We start from the raw sequence: 20,730 nt of genomic DNA on the forward strand, positions 1-20,730 counted from the left end.
GTTTCATCATTTATATATTTTTATGCTCATTAAAAACTCATTTCTTCATATTCGATTTTGTTGTTGTTCAACTGATTTTTCTCTCAAATTTTATGTTATTTGCTTTGCATCAATTATCTAAAAAAAGTAATGATTTTTTAGTTTGTATTCTGCTGTAAATCCCGAATTTCACTTTTATATATTTGTTGAGTTAGACTATTACTCACTTTCTTTAATGGTTAATTGTTCTGAAACTCAAGTTTTTTTTGGTGGAATTTTAGTGTTTGATATTCAAATTTTTTGGATATGTTTGTGTGTATTTTAGTAATTTATTTACTTTTTGTTTAAGTTTCTGGATATTTTTTCTGGATTCTGGATTCTGTGTTTTAAGTTTTTTTTAACAACCATTTAGTGTTCTCTTTTATTTAATTATTTCATTACATAAATAAGTACCGTTTTGTGTCTGTACTTGGAGATACGTTTACAGTTTGTTTGTTTGCTTTACAATTTTTTTTGGTAGAATTTTTTTTTTTCGCAGGCTCATACATTTACTTACATATACATATATATATATAGGAGTTCATATTTGTATTTATTTATTTTTTATTTTTATAATTTTTTTTATTTATTTGTAAAGAAGCTTACCAATATAAAATACCTAAATATAGTACTCTTTTAGGAAATCCTTTAATTTTCATTTTTTAATTTAATTTTTGTATTTTTTTTTTTGCTTTTGTTTTTTTATGCCAATTTGCAATGATTATTTAATATCCATACTATTCATGTGTATATGTTTATATATGCATACGTTTAACACTATTTCTATGTAGACATTTAAAGCATTAAGATGATTCGGTTGTTTGTTTGCGCGCTGTAAATATTTATTTATGTGTGTGTTTGTTTCTTTACATAAAAATCTTTATACATTTTGGCGCATATATATATATTTATTTATTTTCATACAACAAATACTTGCGCTAATGGCATTTAATTAGTTTATTTATTTTTTTGCTTTTTACACATTGATCTACATAAATTTTAACCTAACTACACTCAGCACACTGCTTTACAATTCTTCTATAGACAATTAACTATAATTTTTGTTATTTTTTGCATATTTCTAAAAATATATATTCTAATTCAAACTGAGGAGTAGACATTTCAACTAAATACATATCGTCATAAAAAATCAGACAAGTCAACAATTTCTTCAAATTTTCACTAAATAAATTTAACTATAATAACCAGCATCCCTAATGTGTGGCGCTTAACACTCAACATATATACATATAAGTGAGTATGTATGTATGTATCGTATGTGATATAGGCTAACACTCATACAAATACATATATGTGTAACTGGCGTATTTACTAAAAAACTGTAAATATCTCACTTGCTTTTGTTTTTGTATTTTTTTAATTTTTGTTTTTGTTGTAAATGGGGAAACTTGACTTGAAGTTTGGTATTCACTTTGTTCTCAACATTGATTGTATTCTTAAGCTTCTTGGGTATTCTTTGGATATTATCTTGCTATAGTATAGTATGATTTTTTTGGTTTTGTTGTAATTTTGCTTACTACACTAACGAAATTCTTGCCTTGGACGCACTGAAATAACAACAACTATTTTTCGCATTTGATTTCCTTCTTTGTTTTTGCTTATTTGTGTTGTTGTCTGCTTGCTCTTCATACGAATAGTGTTTGTTACATGTATACATCTAAGTATGTCTGTCTGTCGTTTTATATGCATGTTTAGCTATTTTAATTGTTATCTACAAAGTAAATTGTTACTTGAATATTTTGCCTAGAGTTTTTTTTGGTTATTTGCTTGCACATACATATTTATATATGGATACATATATATGTATGCATGTATGTATGCTTCTATATGTTGCTTTGTAAATAGTTCTGGAGTAACACACACATCGAAAAATATGGAAAATTGTTCACTACTTCATTTGCTAATGCCTTTAACTAACTACTAGGTATGTTTGTATGTCTCTATGTATACTAACTGTATGGGTAGATATATTTTTTGCAATTGTAGTTTGGAAAACTCTGTAGACAACTCTAATAAATTATTATGGAGACGCAGGATGCGTCAATGGTTTTAATTTTTTGTTTTGTGAATAGGCTCAATTGTTATTAAAAAGTGTTAAGGAATTATTAATTGAGAAAAAAATTCAGAAAAATGTTCATATACATTTTTTGGATTTAAAAAAATTTTAATTGAATTTAATTTCTATTAAAAAACAAACATTTTTTTTTTATATAATATATAAAAAAATAAATATTAAGAAAAAAAAATAAAAAATTAAATATATAAAATCTAAGAAACATAAATCTCTTAAATAAAATAAAATAAAATAAAATAAAATAAAATAAAATAAAATAAAATAAAATAAAATAAAATAAAATAAAATAAAATAAAATAAAATAAAATAAAATGAAATGAAATGAAATGAAATGAAATGAAATAAAAAAATAAAATAAAATAAAATAAAATAAAATAAAATAAAATAAAATAAAATAAAATAAAATAAAATAAAATAAAATAAAATAAAATAAAATAAAATAAAATAAAATAAAATAAAATAAAATAAAATAAAATAAAATAAAATAAAATAAAATAAAATAAAATAAAATAAAATAAAATAAAATAAAATAAAATAAAATAAAATAAAATAAAATGAAATGAAATGAAATGAAATAAAATAAAATAATTTAATAATAATTTTTTGTGATTGTTAAATGAAAAATGAGTTTAAATAAAATAAAGTGCAATAAATGAAATATTGTAAAATTAAATTAAGTGAAAAGTTCTGTAAATATTTAAAAAATAATTAATAAATAACAAAATTTGATAAAAAAAATTAATGAAATACTATTTCTTTAAATTTAAATAAATAAGTAAAAAATATAATTAAATTTGTATTAATATTATTTAAATTATTATAAAAATATTTTTTTCCATTTTTTTCTTTGAATTTTAAATGAATGAAATAAAAAAATAAATTAAATTAATTGCCTTAAGTATTGAAAAAGTAGTGCATTAATTTTGTTTTGCTTTGCCTTTAGCATTAATGTAATTATTTCTTTTGGCGAAAAAAATATAAAAAACGAATTAAATCATATCTTTTTAAATTTAAATAATTGATCAAATAATTAGAATAAAATAAAATATAACATAAAATAATAATAATAATTAAATTCCTCTAAATAGTTATAAATTAAATAATTAATATTTAATAATTTGGTCCTTTTTTTGCTTTTACTTTGATTTTAGTTTTAAGATATTTTTATTATTTTTAATGAATAAATTTAATTAAAAAATGTAACAAAATTTTTTTTTAATATTTAAAAAAATTCATTAAGAATTGAGAATGACATAGTTTGCTTAGTCTTAACTTTATTCTAATTTTTTTTTTATTTTAATAAATCACATAAATTAAAAAATTTAATCAATTAAAATTTTTTTGAATATTATGTGAAAAGGAATTAAAAATTAAAAAAAAAAGTATTTTTTCCTTTGACTTCAACTTTACGTTCAAACAATCTATTTTTTCCACCAACATTTCGCTAAAATTTACACAAAACCTGCAACACTGCTGCCAGCATACGAGTATTTTGACTATATAAATATACACATGCATGTTTGTATGTATGTATGTATTTACGAAAATGCTACTCGTCTAGGTAAAAAACTTTGCCAATTCTACAACGGACTTACGGAAGCTTACCGACCCAATTGTGTGCTTCTTAAAATTGTTTGCTTTTAAAAAATTATTATCCTTTGACTACCCTTTTTATTACGGTTTATTACAAGTTACAAAAACATGCTGCACATGCCGTATGCACACTGCACGAGCACAGTTTTCTAGATTTCCAATGGCTAACTTTTGCTCTTCATTGCAACTTTCCGCTCAACTGGCCAGCGCTATATGGCTCACTTTTTGTTTTTTTCTGTTTTTTTGCTTTTGTTAATTTGTTATTGTAGTTTTCATTTATTTATTTTTACTTAATTTTGTTTTTGTTTTTGCTTTATTTTCATAGAAAAGAAAAATTATTGTTTTATTTCGTCTTACATGGCGAGCAAGTAAGCAAAGCTGCTCCAAAAAGTTCCCCTCTCCAACAGCAACTATGTAGTCTGCGCCGTTACATACATACATATACAGTTACAAATTTACATTATACCTACACGTCTAAATACAAACACAAACACTTACGCTTACACAGACACACATACACTTTAACAGTTACAGTTACATACATGTCGTCCGTCCGTCGGCGAGCGGACGTTTCGCCTCATTTCTTTTGTGCAATTAAATTTAGTCTGTTCGTCCTCCGGTTGCGTCGTCGTAGTTTAGACTCGTATAATTGTTGTTTTTGTGTGTGTTTTCCCTTTTAAAGTTCACAAAGTTTTTCAGCTAAAAATTTGCAATTTTTTGTTTTTGTTCATCTTTCGGTGCAGTTAGTTGTCTTTTGTTGCTTTTCCCTTTTAGCAGCTACTGCTTTACTTTGTCTAATTTGATATATTTTTATATTTATTATGCTATACTACTACTGCTCCTTCTTCTGCTTCTGCTTCTCCTTCTTTTTCTTCTTCTTCTCTGGTTCTACAGTTTTAATTCCTACTTTTTACATGCAGTCATTACGACGCCATTGTTTGCTGCCCGGCACTGACAGCGGCACCGCCTATGCCCTTTACTTAACAGCAACAACAACAACAGCAACAACAAAATTTCCATTTCACCTTTTTCACATTTTGATTTTTACATTTTACAATTCACCGTTACAATTTTATTTTCCATTCTTATTTTTATGCTCACTCTCCTCTCTGCACTTCTGTTTCCCGCTCCCTCCTTTGCATGAACTAAATATGCACGAGCATTTCTAAGCGGCGTGTGTATATGTATGGGTATGTTTGTATGTATTGTTTTGCCTGTTTGTTGCTGTACTCAGCACTTTGCTTTGCAGTTGTTTTTAAGAAAGAGCGTTGGATTCGTTTTTTCAAAAAAGGTACATATCAGCTGGGTTTAATTGTAGTTTGTTTTGTTTTGTCTGTATTTCCTTTACCTTCGGTTGTTGTTTCGGTGGGCCGTGGCAGGTCTGCTGCTCAAACCGAAATCGTTGGCACCCAACGGCAGGCCGGCGCTAGCTTCCTATTTTCGCTTTCAATAGCACAACATCTGCAACACAGCTGCCAGTGTTGCTACTGCGATCCATGTGTAGCGACTGCCGAATGTTAGACTCATTGTGGGGCGACCCGCCGCCGCTGTTTCCGCGGCATGTGAGGCGCCATTACCCAATGCTGCCATGCCTATGCTGGGCGCCGTTGTTGTTGTGGATGAAGTTTCCGCTCGCATGAGTTCAACTGTGCAGCGCAGGAGAAGAAGGTGGTGCAGATTCGTCAGGCGGTCGGTTGAAAGGTGGCGGCACATGGAAGTGAATAAAAAAGATAAAAACAAATAAAAATTAATTTAGAGGTAAATTTCAGGCGGTTACAAAATACGCTGTGTAACCCGCGCTTAACTGCGCCTCATTGCCGTCGTCTGCTGACAATGTTGGTTCGGCTGTAGCTGCCGAAATTGGTTGCCAAAGTATTAGATTGACATTTAGAGCGAAGGTAAATTGATGAAATTAATTGAGCACAGCGAACAAAGCTAAGCCGCCAAGCTTTTGCAACATCCACACACACACAATTAATTATATTTGGTGTGTTCACAAAATAACGGGAATTGGAAAATTTAAAATTTGACTTTCCAAACTGCCAATTGTCTCCATTTGTAATTTTTTTATTAAAAATCGAGTTTGACAAGTGTTTCGACGTTTGGAAGAAGCGTTGGTAAAGGTGCATAATATCGAATATCGAGTGAAGATAATTTTAAAGTCGAACACATTAATGTAGACGAATAAATAAATATTTTTTTCAAAAAAGCAAAAATTCCCGTTATTTTTTGAACGCATACATACGTATGTATGTATTTGTAACTTGTTGTTTTTAGCAGGCATTTAAAATAAAGTCTTCAACGGAAAGTGATATTATACAGTTATTTTAAGTGCGCCATTTAAGCCGACCGTATAAGTAACTGGGAGCTTTGGCAGTTAAAAAAGTCATTCGGTAAGTGGCGCTGCGATGGCCCTAATCAGCAAACTAAATGAAAAATTTAGTGAGTCAAAAAAACAAGAACAACAAGTAGAAAGCACTAACTACGTACTTAGTAAACTAATGAGTAAAATTTTGGGGAGAAAAGGAGTAGCTGAAGGGGTGAAAAATGAACTGAACTGAAATTGTTTCATGAAATGTAAAGGAATTCGTCATCTAATATACTTAATATTCAAGTAATTTGACTGCTTTTAAAATCATTCTGAGAGGCCTTTAGCATGAGGTCCGTTTGAAGAGCTTGTTATTTAAGAGCTTTTATACTATAAACGTGGACTGCCGCTACATCGAGATTGGATTCGAAACGAACATCAACAAATCGAGTCAAAGTTCGGCAGGGAATAGAAAACTTGAAGACCAAGGATGAATTTCCTGTAATTGAAAGATTTCGAACTTTCGGACATAAGGATCCGAGGTCATAAGGATCCGATATTAGAACAGACTGCATTTTACAAGTTCAAACGGTGCCTGATTCCTCAAATTGAAGTGAATGAGAACTCTGGCTCAAGAGAACATCATCTTTTCGAACATCTTAGTGGGCAAAGGTAGTGCTATCAGCTATCTCCAGTTCCTGATAAAACAAATCACCTCGAGTTTGAGTAAAAGTAAGCGGACAACCTCTTGTAAAGAGTCTCAAAGCTCCCCGATAGAGCTGAAATGGTTATAGAAGCGGGAGCTCACAAGCCGTTGCTCAAGCTGAGATTTTTAACAGACTTCTGGTTGAGAGGGTCAATGCATTTTCTTTACATTAGTCCAAAAGTTATTCCATGAACAACGAGTTAAGATATAAAACCCCAAATGCCTATGAGTATCCTCAGATCTCCCATTACAATATTGTAGAATTGATTGGACACTTTATAACAAGAAAAATCGAAATACTTTCTGAAGTTCCTCTTACTCAAATGCAAAATATCTCTCCACACTGCACTCCTTCCCCACAAGACATTGAAGTGACAAGCAATATAATTTTAAATCCAGCTAATGCTTTAATATATTGAATATTAAATTTCAACAACAAAACACACAACTCAACTCTTGCACAATTCTCAAGTGAAAGAAGTAGCAGCAAAATAAGCCTTTATTTGCATTTCATCTACAACCGCACCGGATATGAGCTAACGAATATCCGTCCATCCTGCGACTACGACTTGATTGATGGCGTGGATTCAATTTTAAATAATTGAAATATGAAAAAGGATAACAGAAAGCAGAAAACGGAAAACGGAAAAGGTTGTGTTGAATAAGTGCGTGCTGGATGGCTTGACCCAAATTCACTCAAGCAATTCACTTGAGCAACTAACTCATTCAGCTGGTGTGAATTTACACAAACGAAATGTTCATGTCAACTTCAACCCAAAGATTTTGTTAGATACTAGAAAATACTAACTGTCGTCGACAAACATTCAACAGCTCCTTTGTGCAATTGAAACCCGAAACAAAAATGTCAACAAAACAAACAAGGATTAAGCGGGAACAAACTCACGCCAGCTTACCGCACGCTCAGAGCTCAGCAGCACTCAGTTGCTGTCTCAGTTGCCTCAGCTGCCTGGGTTGTGAGTGGCAGAATAGAGAGGTCGACGTTTGGAAAAGCAATTGGCAATTGCCTAAACCGGGGATTTGTGGGAAAGGTCAGTCGAAAGAAATATTCGGAAACCAATCCAATCCAATCCAATGAGTGACTAAGGGATTTTCTATGTTTTGATTTGTTTCTCATTTGTACGCGCATTTGGCGGATTAGAAGTGAAAGTGAAAGTAAAAGTGAAACTTTTGTCAACTAATCTCCACTGGCTCTGTTGATTGGGGCGACAATGTGGCTGAGGGGTGGAAGGTTCGTTCACTTGACAGGCAGACAGTTTGTGTGGAGGTAATGGTGTTTGATGTGGAAGCTGAGCAGTGACAGCCGAGGCATTAAATACCGTTTTGCCTTTGCACTTCGCATTGACAGGCTGCACAATTAATTATTTATGAGTTGTGAGATGTGAAGTTGTTGCTATTGTTGTTGTTGTTATTGCAACTTTGTTTTTACTTTTACTTTGCCACACACTTTTAGCAGAAAAATTTCCCAAAAAGCAGTACAAAATGGCTGCAGAGACACCTACACACATCAAAATAGAAACGAACTTGAATAATACCTCGTTGTTGTTGTTGTTGCTTGTGGTAGCTTTTGCGTTTAATACAAATTAATTTTCTACGCATTTTCCGAAATGCGAAAGCAAAGAAATTGAGCACTCCTCCTCCGCATATATGTCCGTGTGTGTGTGTGCCTGCAATAAATTACTAGGATCCGTTACCGCATAAAAGCCCTCTCAACCGCATGACTAGGCGCCATTCAATGCCCTGTCCGCCCAGCTCGTCAAGCAACAAACAAAGGCAACGGTATATTAATGCAAAGCGAAGGACAACTTGACTGCTTACTGTTGCTGATTACAACAGGTGCACAGGTGAAAGTAATAATGTGTGTGTGTGTTAAGGTGCCAACGGGCGGAGCCGGTGTCTTAGCTGTGAATGACTGCGCTGCAATAGCTCATGCGGCGACGGCGACGGCAGCAGCGTTGCTCGTTAGTCCGACGAAAACAATGGCACACAATTATTTCTCACAATTTACGACAGTTTTGACGCCACCTTTAGTAACGGTACACAGCACACACCTAAAAGCCATATATTAGAAATATATATGTGTATGTGTGTGTGTTTAAGAATATATGAACGAGCTTTTCTTCTTGAAGGCGCACATTTAAAGTACAACTTAATGACTTCCTATGAGGTTTCGCTGCCAGGTGTATTAATTGTAGGTTTGTATGTGTGTCGACATATATACTGTTTTATATTGATATTTTCTGGTAAGCAGGCTTTAATGATGCCAATGCATCAAACCTAAAGTGATGTCTTTGCGGGTGTACATATGGTGAAAAGAGCATGAAATTGAGCCGGAAATAGATTTTTGCAAATTTACATTAGGGTGTGTTACGATTGCTCAAGTTTCTTTATTTTACGAGGTGTGTTCAAAAAATAACGGGAGTTTTCGTTTTTTGAAGCAAATATTTATTCGTTCGTCTACATTAATTGTGGCGCTTCTTGCAATCGTCGAAACACTTCTGAAACTCGAATTTTGGGATAGCTTTTGGCTTTTTCAGCGCTTTCTCTCATTCGTGTAAAACGATGGCCCTTTAAGGTACTCTTTATTTTTTGGAAATGGGAAAAAGTGACACAAGGTCATATCTAGCGAATATGGAGGCTAAGGGCATCGTTACATTATGGTTTTTGACCAAGAATTGTACATCATGCACATCAACATAATGAAAGATGTAAAAAAATTGACAATTGGACTCACCAAGCCCGTAATTTTTTAAATTTTACAATTCCCGTTATTTTTGAACACATAAATAGGTAAATGAGAATACTAACTTCCTCGCACATAATTCATTTTCCATATTCAAAATTAACTTATATTGAAAGTCTTTTGAAGGACCAAATATGCTCAGAGCTTTTCCATTTCCTGTCAATACTGTCACCACAAAAATCTTTTTGTCTTGATTTGCACTGAGATCGTAACCAGGTCTTAGTTAGTAGTAATTCGTACTGCTGCACTCAGTCATCATCACCAATAATTATAATTTCGAATTTCAATATTCTGGAAAAGCACCGTTAGATTTAGACATTTTTGAACCTAAGGTTACAAAACAGTTTATCCTGTCATCTTTCGAAAAGTATAGTAAGTTCTTTGGAATTCTATAATACTTAAAAGGTAAGTTTTAAAAACAAATCAGATTCCCATTCGAGTTCTACATTAAAATTTTATTGGATACCTGTGTTTTTTGCGGCATAACCACATAATTGCGAAAATTTTCCTAGGATATGATGACCCATCCAACTTAATGTATTCATTTAGCAATATTTAAAATGAATTTCAACAAAAATTTGCGTCAAAAGATATTATTATCTGTGTTTGCAGGGGCTGAATTTCTACATAACCTCATTTTAATCAAATAGAATTCAAATCAGAACAAATATGATTTGAATTTATTGCAAATTTGACTTTATGAAGAATGTGTCTATATATTTATGGGAAGCTCTCTTGAATACCAGTTCTCTTAACAACCGTCCACAGCAATATAAGACTCCCTAATATGGTTAAAATGTATGCGTAACACCTCCGCAAAAACATTAATAGAAACCCTAAAACAAAGACAAACATTTGCTCAAGCATTATCTATACACACTCACGCTAGTCTATTTCTCTCTATGTGTAATTGCATGTAACAAGCGTGTTCTACTGCCAAATATTTGTAATCGAGAGGAAAGGCGACTGGCCCTGCTTAAAAATAAATAATTTTAGACAACCAAAATTGCGAACGCGAAACAGTTGAATTATAACAACGAACAGGACTATGCTGCTATAAATGTGTTGACAACGCCAACAACGAACACACAACAACAGCAAAAGGAACAACAATAGCAGAATAATTTGGTCGCTGCGGCAGCTCAAAATGATAATGACAACGATGAGGTAAGTATTGTGTTACTCTCTGCTGCTCAGTTGCTTTTGTCTATTTAAAAATAAATTTAACAAACGCAAATGATTATCATAAGAAATTGCTTCCACGTTGTCGACAACACATTTAGACGCAAATCGTTGTAACTGGAGGAGCGTAGGTGCTTAGTTAGCCACGTGCCTCTTGCGGTGGCGGCGTTCTCTTCCAAGTATTTCCAAGTATAAATTATACATTACTTGTATGTATATATGTATGGATGTTCGTTTTTTCTCTTCTTCTTACAAATTTATTAAAAAGGAACGAACTATTTGAATCTTTAGTTCTTAGAATTACTGACGAAATTCTATATCCAAGTTCAATATTTGGAAGAAGTTATGGCAATTTCATTCATCTCTCGGTTGCTAGTAAGATAAGTGAGGATCTTGAAATTATTTTTTCTAGTGACAGGTTATAAATACTCTCTCAATACCCTCACGGAAATAGTTTCACTTAATGAAGGTCAGACATTTGTATCCAATACCAACCGTTCTCATAATCTTTTTTCATAATGATGAATGTATTGCAAAGAAAGAATCCGTTCCTGTAGGTTTATTGACCGACGTTTTTTGTGGTCAGAACGGGAACTCTTTACCTGTTATAGCATTCATTACAGGGATCGATGCGAGTTGGATATGATTCGTTGCTGCTGTGCTACAAAATATTTCAAGCTATTCATGACTATTGGCGATTTAATATCGCACGGTGAGAATGCCGCTTGACTAGCCTACAATATACGATTAAAGCGACTTTTTTGAAAAACTGCCCCTAGTAGTTTCAATAAATCTCTTCACAGGTCATGCTATTTTTCTTTAACCCTAGAAGGTCATCGCTATTTTTATAACGTAGAGGTCATCCCTCGTCGATTCGACGACGGCATTACTCAAAGTCCTTAATATATTATCCTACCTATCAAAACCTACTAAAATCAATATATTCACATTACCTGGTTTATATATCTTCTAAATAAAACAATATCAAACAGTTTTTCTTAAATCTTTTATGAAATAAATAAAATTTTCACAGCTCTGATTCATTCGGCTTTTGTACAAAATAAACACTCGCGTCGTCGAAACGACGAGGCATGACTTTCCAGGGTTAATTTATAAAACTTGCGCGGGTAATCGTGAGCTTTCGCCGAGCTTTCACTTAAGTTGTACAATTGTTCGACTAACTGCACTATAAAAGTGAACAACTAAAAGCTCTTTAGAAAATATTTCTACTAGCACTCTAATCTTTCAATCTAAGCTAACCGGCTAATAGGGAGCTTTCATCGAGCTTTCACTTAAATTACATAATTCTGTGACTAACTATAAAACGCTACGCTATAAAAATGACGTTTAAAAGCTTACAGCTGCTCCACAACCAATTTCTAAATTCAAACAATCCCATCCTCATCAAATGCTTAAAGCTTAAATTAAAATGACTTTCATTGCAGACGTTTATAAAATGTCAGATTTTGTAATTCTTCCACAAGTACCACTCTTCTAGTCAGACTATGAGTGATTAATGTGCTTGGTCGACTGTAAAAAACATACAGACCCTGCAATTATTTTTTGTTTCGCCAATTTGCGCCTACATAAATCACTTAAGAGTGCAATGAAACTCACCAAAATCTCATAAGCTATTCATAGCGGTCACAGGCCACACCTGAACTGTACTATGGGTATGAGAGTAAAGTTGAAGGCGCCCAATTTTAAGGCTCGAAGTTACTTACTGGTACATATATATAGAAAAATATATATACAGAGAACCACAAATTCACTTCGACCATGTCTAAATGTTGCGACGGTGAAATTGTGTTTGAGTTTTTAGAGCTAACAAATCACTATCCTTCTATATGCTATGTAGTTATGCGTGGATACCGAGTGCTATAACTTGTGCTTTCATTTTTACCTTCACTTTAAGCTCCCATCAATACCTAAGCACACACACACACCGCTACAAATATACCCGCTAGTATAAACATTTATTAGGGTCTGCTGTCGGTCGGTCGGTCGGTGTGTGGTTCGACGGTTTGAAGCATCTGTCAATAATGTGGCACAAAATTACGGTAGAATTTGATGGGTTAACCTGTACTCACCTTTTACCGAGTACGTCTTGTAATCAGCAAACTGCTCTCCTTGACCTATGGCTGATGGTATTGTGGACAAGCACGTCAGCTCCATGCGTCCATTATTGTTATGCGCCTCCTCCAAGTCAATATTGAGTTGGCTAAGCGAGAACATGCCTCGCTCTTTGGTGGCCGCCGCAACGGCAGCAGCTGCTGCTGCCACACCCATACCACCGCCGGCATGTGATATGGGGCGTCCATAGCCGGCGGCTAGTTGACTCATCGGTCCTGCGTTGGCTGGTATGCCGAGCTCGTTGTTGAGGTTAGGCGGTTGTGGGCCAAAACCGCCGCTATTCAGTGTGCTGCGTATTATGCCGAGAGCATTCTCGTTGATGTGCCGTCGATATTTCTGTTTTGATGAGTTTCTGTGAAAAGTGCAAGCAAATAATGCAAAATGAATTTCAAATCTAGTTATAACAGTACCATAGTAGTTGCAAGTGAAAATCGCTTAGGGGTGTTAAGTTTGTTGCTGTTGTTGGTGTGTGCTCTTTAATATTCGAGTGTTAAAGTGTTTCTAAATGGATTTTAGATAGGTCAAGTGATTAAAGTTTGGCATACAGAAAATTTTTTTAATTTTTTTAGACTTTTATTGATTCACTGAAGTGATATCGACATTCATAATTTTTGGGAATATATTGAGGCAAAAGCACATCTGTTACATGGAAAAGGATGTTTTAGTAGAACAGCATTTGGTATGGGAAGGTGTTACGTCCTTTCGACATTATCAGGATATTACTTAGAATTATGTATATACCTCGATTACAGTAGATTGGTGATAATAGGAGATCTATCAAGCTCAATACTGTATCCATACTACCCAAGTTTGCGGTGATGAAAATAGGGAACCATAAAACTTTAGTAAACATAGTGGATCCGCCATAACGGTTTGAAATATTAGTGGATCTTAACATAAAAACAATGTTCTAGAGTGAGATACACATTTTTTATATTGTTTTAGCAAAATTGAGTAGAGAACTATCAAAACATCTGACAGCACTGACCGTTGGGGTAGTTTAGGTGGTAGGGGATTCTACGGGCTTCGGTATATGGCCATGTTATCCGACTTATTCACATACAAAGAATTCGAGAGAATCAATAGATAAATGTCTAGGAGCGGACCAAAGGTCACTTTTAGACATTTGATACACGATCTTTCAAGTCTCCTCTCCTTTTTGAGATGGGATCTCTGACATATCAACGGATCTAGAAGTTCTGGGGCACCTGTACTTTTGCTAGAAACATTTCTACGATAAAACTAGGCCCAGAGGTTTGTAAATGCTGCCGAAGGGTGATCTCTATCAGAAAAATAACATTATATAACTTCTAGGTATTTGTTAAAATTGCAATTAAAGTTCGTCTCCGAAGCTCAAATCCATATATACATCGTGTTAAAACTTACATTTTCGCAGGTTCTGTAAACCAAGGACATTAACATTTTTACCCCCACACTGTGAGGTCAACATTTTAAAGCTCGCTACTTTCTCAACCTGATGCAAACAAATATGCAACACCTTTAACCAGCGCTCGCCAGATACACTCAAACTCCACGCCCGTTTCCGTACTTCGCCTTCTTATCGCTGCCATCCGCACAGCACAACTAACGGTAATCAGTTATAATATCGCGAAGCACATACATTTTTATTGCATTATTGCGCAGCGCAGTTGGTAGTGGCGGTAATTTCATCGTCATTCTGCATTCGTAATGACTCAACACTTCGACAATTTTTGTGGGGCAACGCCCTCCTCCCTCCCCCCGTCAACTCCTAAGTGGCTGCGTTACGATGAGCTTGGCGTGCTTCCGGCGTAATTACGAGCGCGAATTGAAAAGAAGCAGCGCTCAGCACACACACACTGCCACAACCGGGACATGGTGACAAAATTATCGATGCAACAAATGTCACCGCCGTCGTCACAGCGTCGCCAAACGCCCGACTAACGCAGGCGAAGCGAAGCGAAATGAAGTAACGAAGTATTTACTTTGCCCAGGGCTTGAAGTCCAACCACCGTCGTTGCTGGTGCCGGTGCTGGATATGGTGATGGTGGTGGATAGGGTGCTACATATTTCGTATGCAACTCATGCACGCTTGCAAGTGTGGCATATTCAGTCGCTGCCAGTCATGTACTCCACATAGAATTATTAAATTTGCTTCAATATTTCACATGAACTCGCACGGGCGTCTACTTGTTTGTTATGTCGTGCATTTTTATGTGGTCATGTATGTGAGTTTATTGGTAGGACTTCAAATGTGTTGATTTACTCACGTGTGTATGTACCCGTTTATGACGGAAATAAATGTTTTGCACCCCACTGAACTATACAAGACTTTGTTGAAATTGCCTGAAGTATACAAATTGACAGCGATAACTTCATTAAAGGTGTGATTGAAAGCAAGGTATTGACAGTTTGTTGTACAATTTAGGAGTTGAAGTGGGAGATTAACTTCAATATTTAGTTTTTTGAGTCGATCTTGGTTCCATTAGATTTTTTACCTCATCACGATTTTAAAAGTTAGTGGCACGACCCAAGTCAAATCAAATTTTAGTTATTGATTATGCCCTTTCACATTTGAAATACTTTTATTTAATAAGGCGCTTTACATTTATTTGGACTATGCGAACATAGTATGTATATCAAGTGGCTTCCTTTTTGGTCCCAGAAAAATTGGTTCTATTTGGAGGGATCATTTATTTTTTGTGCGAGTTATACATTATGCTGATGATTTCGTTTGGTCCGAGTATTGCTGTCGACTACTATGGTTTCCAAAAAACTTTACAAGAAAATCTTACCCTTGTCAAGCGTGAAGTAAAATAAGTCGATAAAGAGATCAATATTTCCACTTTCTGTCAGCAAACGTAAAGCGATTTTTTTATGCTGAGTCAAAAGAGTTTGATTCGCTATACTGATATAGCAAGCAGTCTTCTTGAAACCAGTAACCGCAAAGTGAATTTTCACGTATTTGCGAAAGGACCTAAAGCTCCAACCATATTTGGTATAGATTTGTATCACCTTTTTCGTTTTCTATAAGAAGTTTGACTCCTTTTTGTAGTGAATAACTGTCCAAGCTGCCACTTCCTAGTGAAACAATGTTCCGAAATATATTTTCTGTTCCCATTCGTGGAAACTGCGTCCATCTCTAGATAGAGTTAACACAACTGATTTATTACCATCAATTTAAAACATCACACATTCTAAGAATAATTGACTTATAGCCTTTTCGCACAGCCAAATTAATTTAATACATTAAGATTATAATTGAAAAACCAGTATTTGCCTTTTGCACTGCTGGCTACTCGATTAACGATCAGCTGTTATATAGTTTTTTATAACAAGTTGGTAAGTCTAAATAAATTTCTAACGTAGACAACAATCCGCAGAGTTGCATCCCAGTTTCAACTCGATTTGTATTCGATTAGTATTAATGTAGTAAAATAAGATTTTTCTGGTATGGTAAATCGATCTAAATCAGCGCTTTAATCGAGCAAAGGCTGGTTAATTGATCAATTAGCTTTCGTGCGAAAAGGCTATTAATTTGTGTCTTCATTACCGTAACGTTAGTTTCGTGTGAAGTCAGTGCCAGTTATTCGTGAAAAAGTTAGAATGATTCAAAAAATTATTTTATTTTTTATATTTCTGAAACGAAGCACTCCATTTAATAAAACTAAGAAAAACTTCCCTTTTAAGACTTGACCTACTAAATAATTCCTTCACTAAATAATAAAATATTCAAAGTTCATTGAAACATTTGTCAGTTTGTAATATTTAAATTTTCCCTCCACCCTCACTCTCCGCCTCACATCCCTCTCCAAAAAACGGAAATGTGCGAACACAATTAAATTTCAGGACAGGACACACACAAGTCAATAAACAGAAATTCGCGTTTTTGAGCGCCGTCCAGTCGTCCTTCGGTGCCATTGCGACCACCTCCCCCTCCCCCTCGCAGACAGAGCGAAAATTAAATACATTGTGAAAATGCGATTTCACTGTTTACTTATGCACGGACATGGACATGTGTAAATGCCGCCCAGACACAAGACAACAGGCGGTGGGGAGGCGTTGCATTTGTTTACACAGAGGTTTTTCTGCGGACATGTACGCGTTACAACAACACATACAATTGAATACACACATACATAGAAGCGCTTCGCTGCTCATATCTGAGCTGAGAGGTTGCTCATTTATGTATTTTGTATTGTGGAAAATGATATTCACACATCAATCATAAAGTACAAATATTTGCGATATTATTATTTATTCGCTCGTTTTTATGGCGCACGGCATTATTGCAGCGCAGTGCATATATATAGGATACTGTATATATATAAATGTATGTGTGTCTCTGTCCAATGCTTTTCGCAAATTCTAATAACTGAATGGGCGGGTGGGGTCTTCAGAATTATAGCGCGCGCTGTAATAACCGTTTAAGAGCGTCATAAAAATATGCGAAAATGCGCCAATACATTCATTGATGTTTTAAACCGTTATCGATTTCCCTTTACAACAAGCGCAGCGAATTATTAGCACTTCGAATCAGCAAAAAGCACAAGCAATCTACACTGTCGGCAGCTGTACGGATGTATGTATGCTTGTTTGTTTGTAAATTGTGTGGAGATTTCATTGCGCCATGTTTACAGAATTATGACATGATAATGGGCTGAGAGCATACGCATAAATTGTGGCAAGCTTAAATACATATATACATGCATTTTATGGGGAGTAATATTACCAGAGAACAATTTGTTTCATTCGGAAGTACAATAATCCTTTGTAAGGTCATTGATATTCAAGTGAAGGTTTATCGCTCGAAGCATAAAAATATATAAAAACAAGTAAGGAAGGGCTAAGTTCGGGTGTAACCGAACATTTTATACTCTCGCAATTTATTGATGTAATTTTATAAAGACAACACAATTCGACCCATATATTCGGCATAAAGTTCAATAGAATAACGAAAACCATTATAAATAGTATATGGGGACTGAGGTAATTTCTAAACCGATTTCACTCGTTTTCACCACCAAGATACAATGTATCGAAGACTATACGATCACTTAATTTAATATTACTTATAATTAGGTATATAGGATCTGGGGGAAATTATGACCCGATTTTTACCATTTCAGGTACAGAGAGAAACTGTTATAAGAAAAAAATTCAGAGGGAATGAATTACATTAAAATATCTGAGGGATTTACCTATATTTTCGGTGAAAAATTAACCTTAGGCACTGAGTTCTTCATGCTTGATATCAGGGGCCTTGAAAAGTCATGGTCCGATTTTGACAATTTTTCCACAAGTGATGTCACAGCTCAAATACAGTATTTGTGTAAAGTTTTATTCCGCTAGCTTCATTGGTTCCTTATGAATACATTATAAAGTGAGCGAATCAGATGGAATTCAAAATTGGGTTATATGGGAAGTAGACGTAGTTGTAAACCGATTTCGCCCATATTCCATCCGTGTCATCAGGGTGTCAAGAAAGTGTTATATACCGAATTTCATTGAAATCGGTCGAATAGTTCTTGAGATATGGTTTTTGACCTATAAGTGGGCGACGCCACGCCCATTTTCCATTTTGTAAAAAAATCTCAGTGCAGCTTTCTTCTGCCATTTCTTATGTAAAATTTGGTGTTTCTGACGTTTTTCGTTAGGGAGTTAACCCACTTTTAGTAATTTTCAACCTAACCTTTGTATGGGAGGTGGGCGTGGTTATTATCCGATTTCTTTCATTTTTGGACTGTATAAGGAAATGGCTAAAAAAAACGACTGCAGAAAGTTTGGCTTATATAGCTTTATTGGTTTGCGAGTTATATACAAAAAACTTATTTGAGGGCGGGGTCAAGCCCAATTTTCCAAAAAAATTACATCCAAATGTGCCCCTCCCTAATGGGATCCTATGTTCCAAATTTCATTTTCATAACTTTATTTATGACTTAGTTATGACACTGTATAGGTTTTCGGTTTCCTCCATTTTGTGGGCGTGGCAGAGGACCGATTTTGCCCATTTTCGAAAGCAACCTCCTCAGGATGCCAAGGAACATGTGTTCCAACTTTCATTAAGATATCTTAATTTTTACTCAAGTTATCGCTTGCACGGACAGACGGACAGACGGACATACGGACAGACGGACAGACGGACAGACGGACGGACAGACGGACGGACAGACATCCGGATTTCAAATCTACTCGTCATCCTGATCATTTATGTATATATAACCCCATATCTAACTCTTATATTTCTTGGTGACACAAACAACCGTTATGTGAACAAAACTATGATACTCTGTGCAACAGGTTGCGAGAGTATAAAAAGTTTGGAGGGGATCCTTAGTGAACTTTAAACCAAATGAAGGTACTTTATATAAGCCCAACAGCTCCTACTATGATTTTTTCCGTACTTTCTTTTCGATTTTCAATCATGTGACTTCTTTTATATGAGATAATAATCAATTTTATTGACAATTGCTACATAACCCTTTTCTTTAGCAATATTTAATGACGCTCCAACAATTCTTTGAGCTAATGAACGCAAGGGCAAATGGACTAACTAAAACTGTCTTGAACTAAACATTATTTATGAGGAAATTTACAAAGTAAGTCACACACTTCCATAGTTCTGCATTTTTGCCTTCGCCTGCTGCTTCCAAGCAATTTCCAACCTACTTTGTCTCCAATTCTAAATACACACGGTCCAACACATTGTCAGCGAAATGAAACGACTGCATAACAAGTGAGCGAGAAAATTCCCAGAACGTTTAAGAACGTTTAAAAATGCTTTATGCAAATTTTCTCTCTGACTTCCGAAGTAATTTCTTAAATATTTGCATACATTAAGGCGCACAAGCGACTCAAAACAACGACATTGCAACAGAAAGAAGTTCATCACACAGCAAATGTTCGTTGCTTTTGTAGAGCGTGTTGTTTTTGCTCGCACTTGCTGACGCACTCGTTAACATGCCCCCCGACTGTGTGTATGTGCTTCAAACGAATTGTTTATGTATGCACTTGACTAGACTTCGTTGACGGATGCAAACCACTCGTGTATGCAGCAAAGTGCGTCCGTTTGCAACGCTCCGAGTGTCATGAGTACTTCTAACAGCAAACAACAAACAACAAAAGGCAACCCAAACACGTAATGATCATCTTTTTCGTCAAGCAGCCATCATCGTCGTCGTCGCCATCGTCATCGTCAAGACAAAGCTGTAAACAACGACTAAAACGTTTGCCGTTAGTCTATGGCAGAGGGTAAATACGATTAGACCAGCAACAGCGTCATAAACCAGATCGGTGTGTTATCGTTTTTTGCTTTCAGTCGGTTTTCCATCTATGCTCTTTGGTTTCTGTGAAAAGATCCTATAGGAAAAGCGGGAATGATTGTTCCACAGAAAAATAAATTTTTACTATAGACATTAAAAAAAAATCGGTTGACCACAAACTGAAAACTGTTAGAGCGAGGTTATGTGAAACATAGTGAATTTTATGGTCCTACAACCTTCTCTCACCTGAGGTGTCCCTTAACAAGTTTTTTTAACTATTTGGAAATGCGTTCAGATTTTCATAAATAGCATGTAACGGCATTTTTCAGAATCACAAAGAGACCTACTAAAATACTATAAAATAATAATACTAGACAGGATCCTTAGCAATACAACGATCCCCTCAGTTCTAGGTGAATATATATACGAGGTGCAAGGTCCGCTCCATATACCACAAAAAATTAAATAAATATTAGAACCAAGCCCATATTCTAAGTAAGGAGTATATGAGCATCGATGTAAAGGGCTTTACTATCATCCCTAGAGACTTGTTGACTTGTAGAATAACTGGTTTACAAAAAATGGTTTCCAAATACTGGTCTAAATTCTAGGACTGTGTCGTCAAAGCTCCGATTATATTTCAGAAATAAAAGCATTCCAACCAAGTCCATTAGAATGATTTGTAAGGGTCTT

The 20,730-nt window shown here is 34.8% G+C and overlaps 1 protein-coding gene across 1 annotated transcript in view; it reads right to left on the minus strand.

Annotated features, from left to right (window-relative positions):
- Positions 1-3,384: 3,384 nt before the first annotated feature.
- Positions 3,385-20,730, minus strand: part of LOC105220738 (uncharacterized) — a 115,640-nt gene continuing 98,294 nt past the window's right edge. The window contains exons 8-9 of the mRNA XM_011197203.3: positions 12,754-13,148; positions 3,385-5,352 (exon numbers count right to left, since the gene is read on the minus strand). Coding sequence (XP_011195505.1) covers positions 5,153-5,352; positions 12,754-13,148 — 595 coding nt within the window. The 3' untranslated portion in view covers positions 3,385-5,152. The remainder of the gene's footprint in view (positions 5,353-12,753; positions 13,149-20,730) is intronic.

This window comes from Zeugodacus cucurbitae, chromosome 2 (genome assembly GCF_028554725.1).
Source record: "Zeugodacus cucurbitae isolate PBARC_wt_2022May chromosome 2, idZeuCucr1.2, whole genome shotgun sequence".
NCBI lineage: Eukaryota > Metazoa > Arthropoda > Insecta > Diptera > Tephritidae > Zeugodacus > Zeugodacus cucurbitae.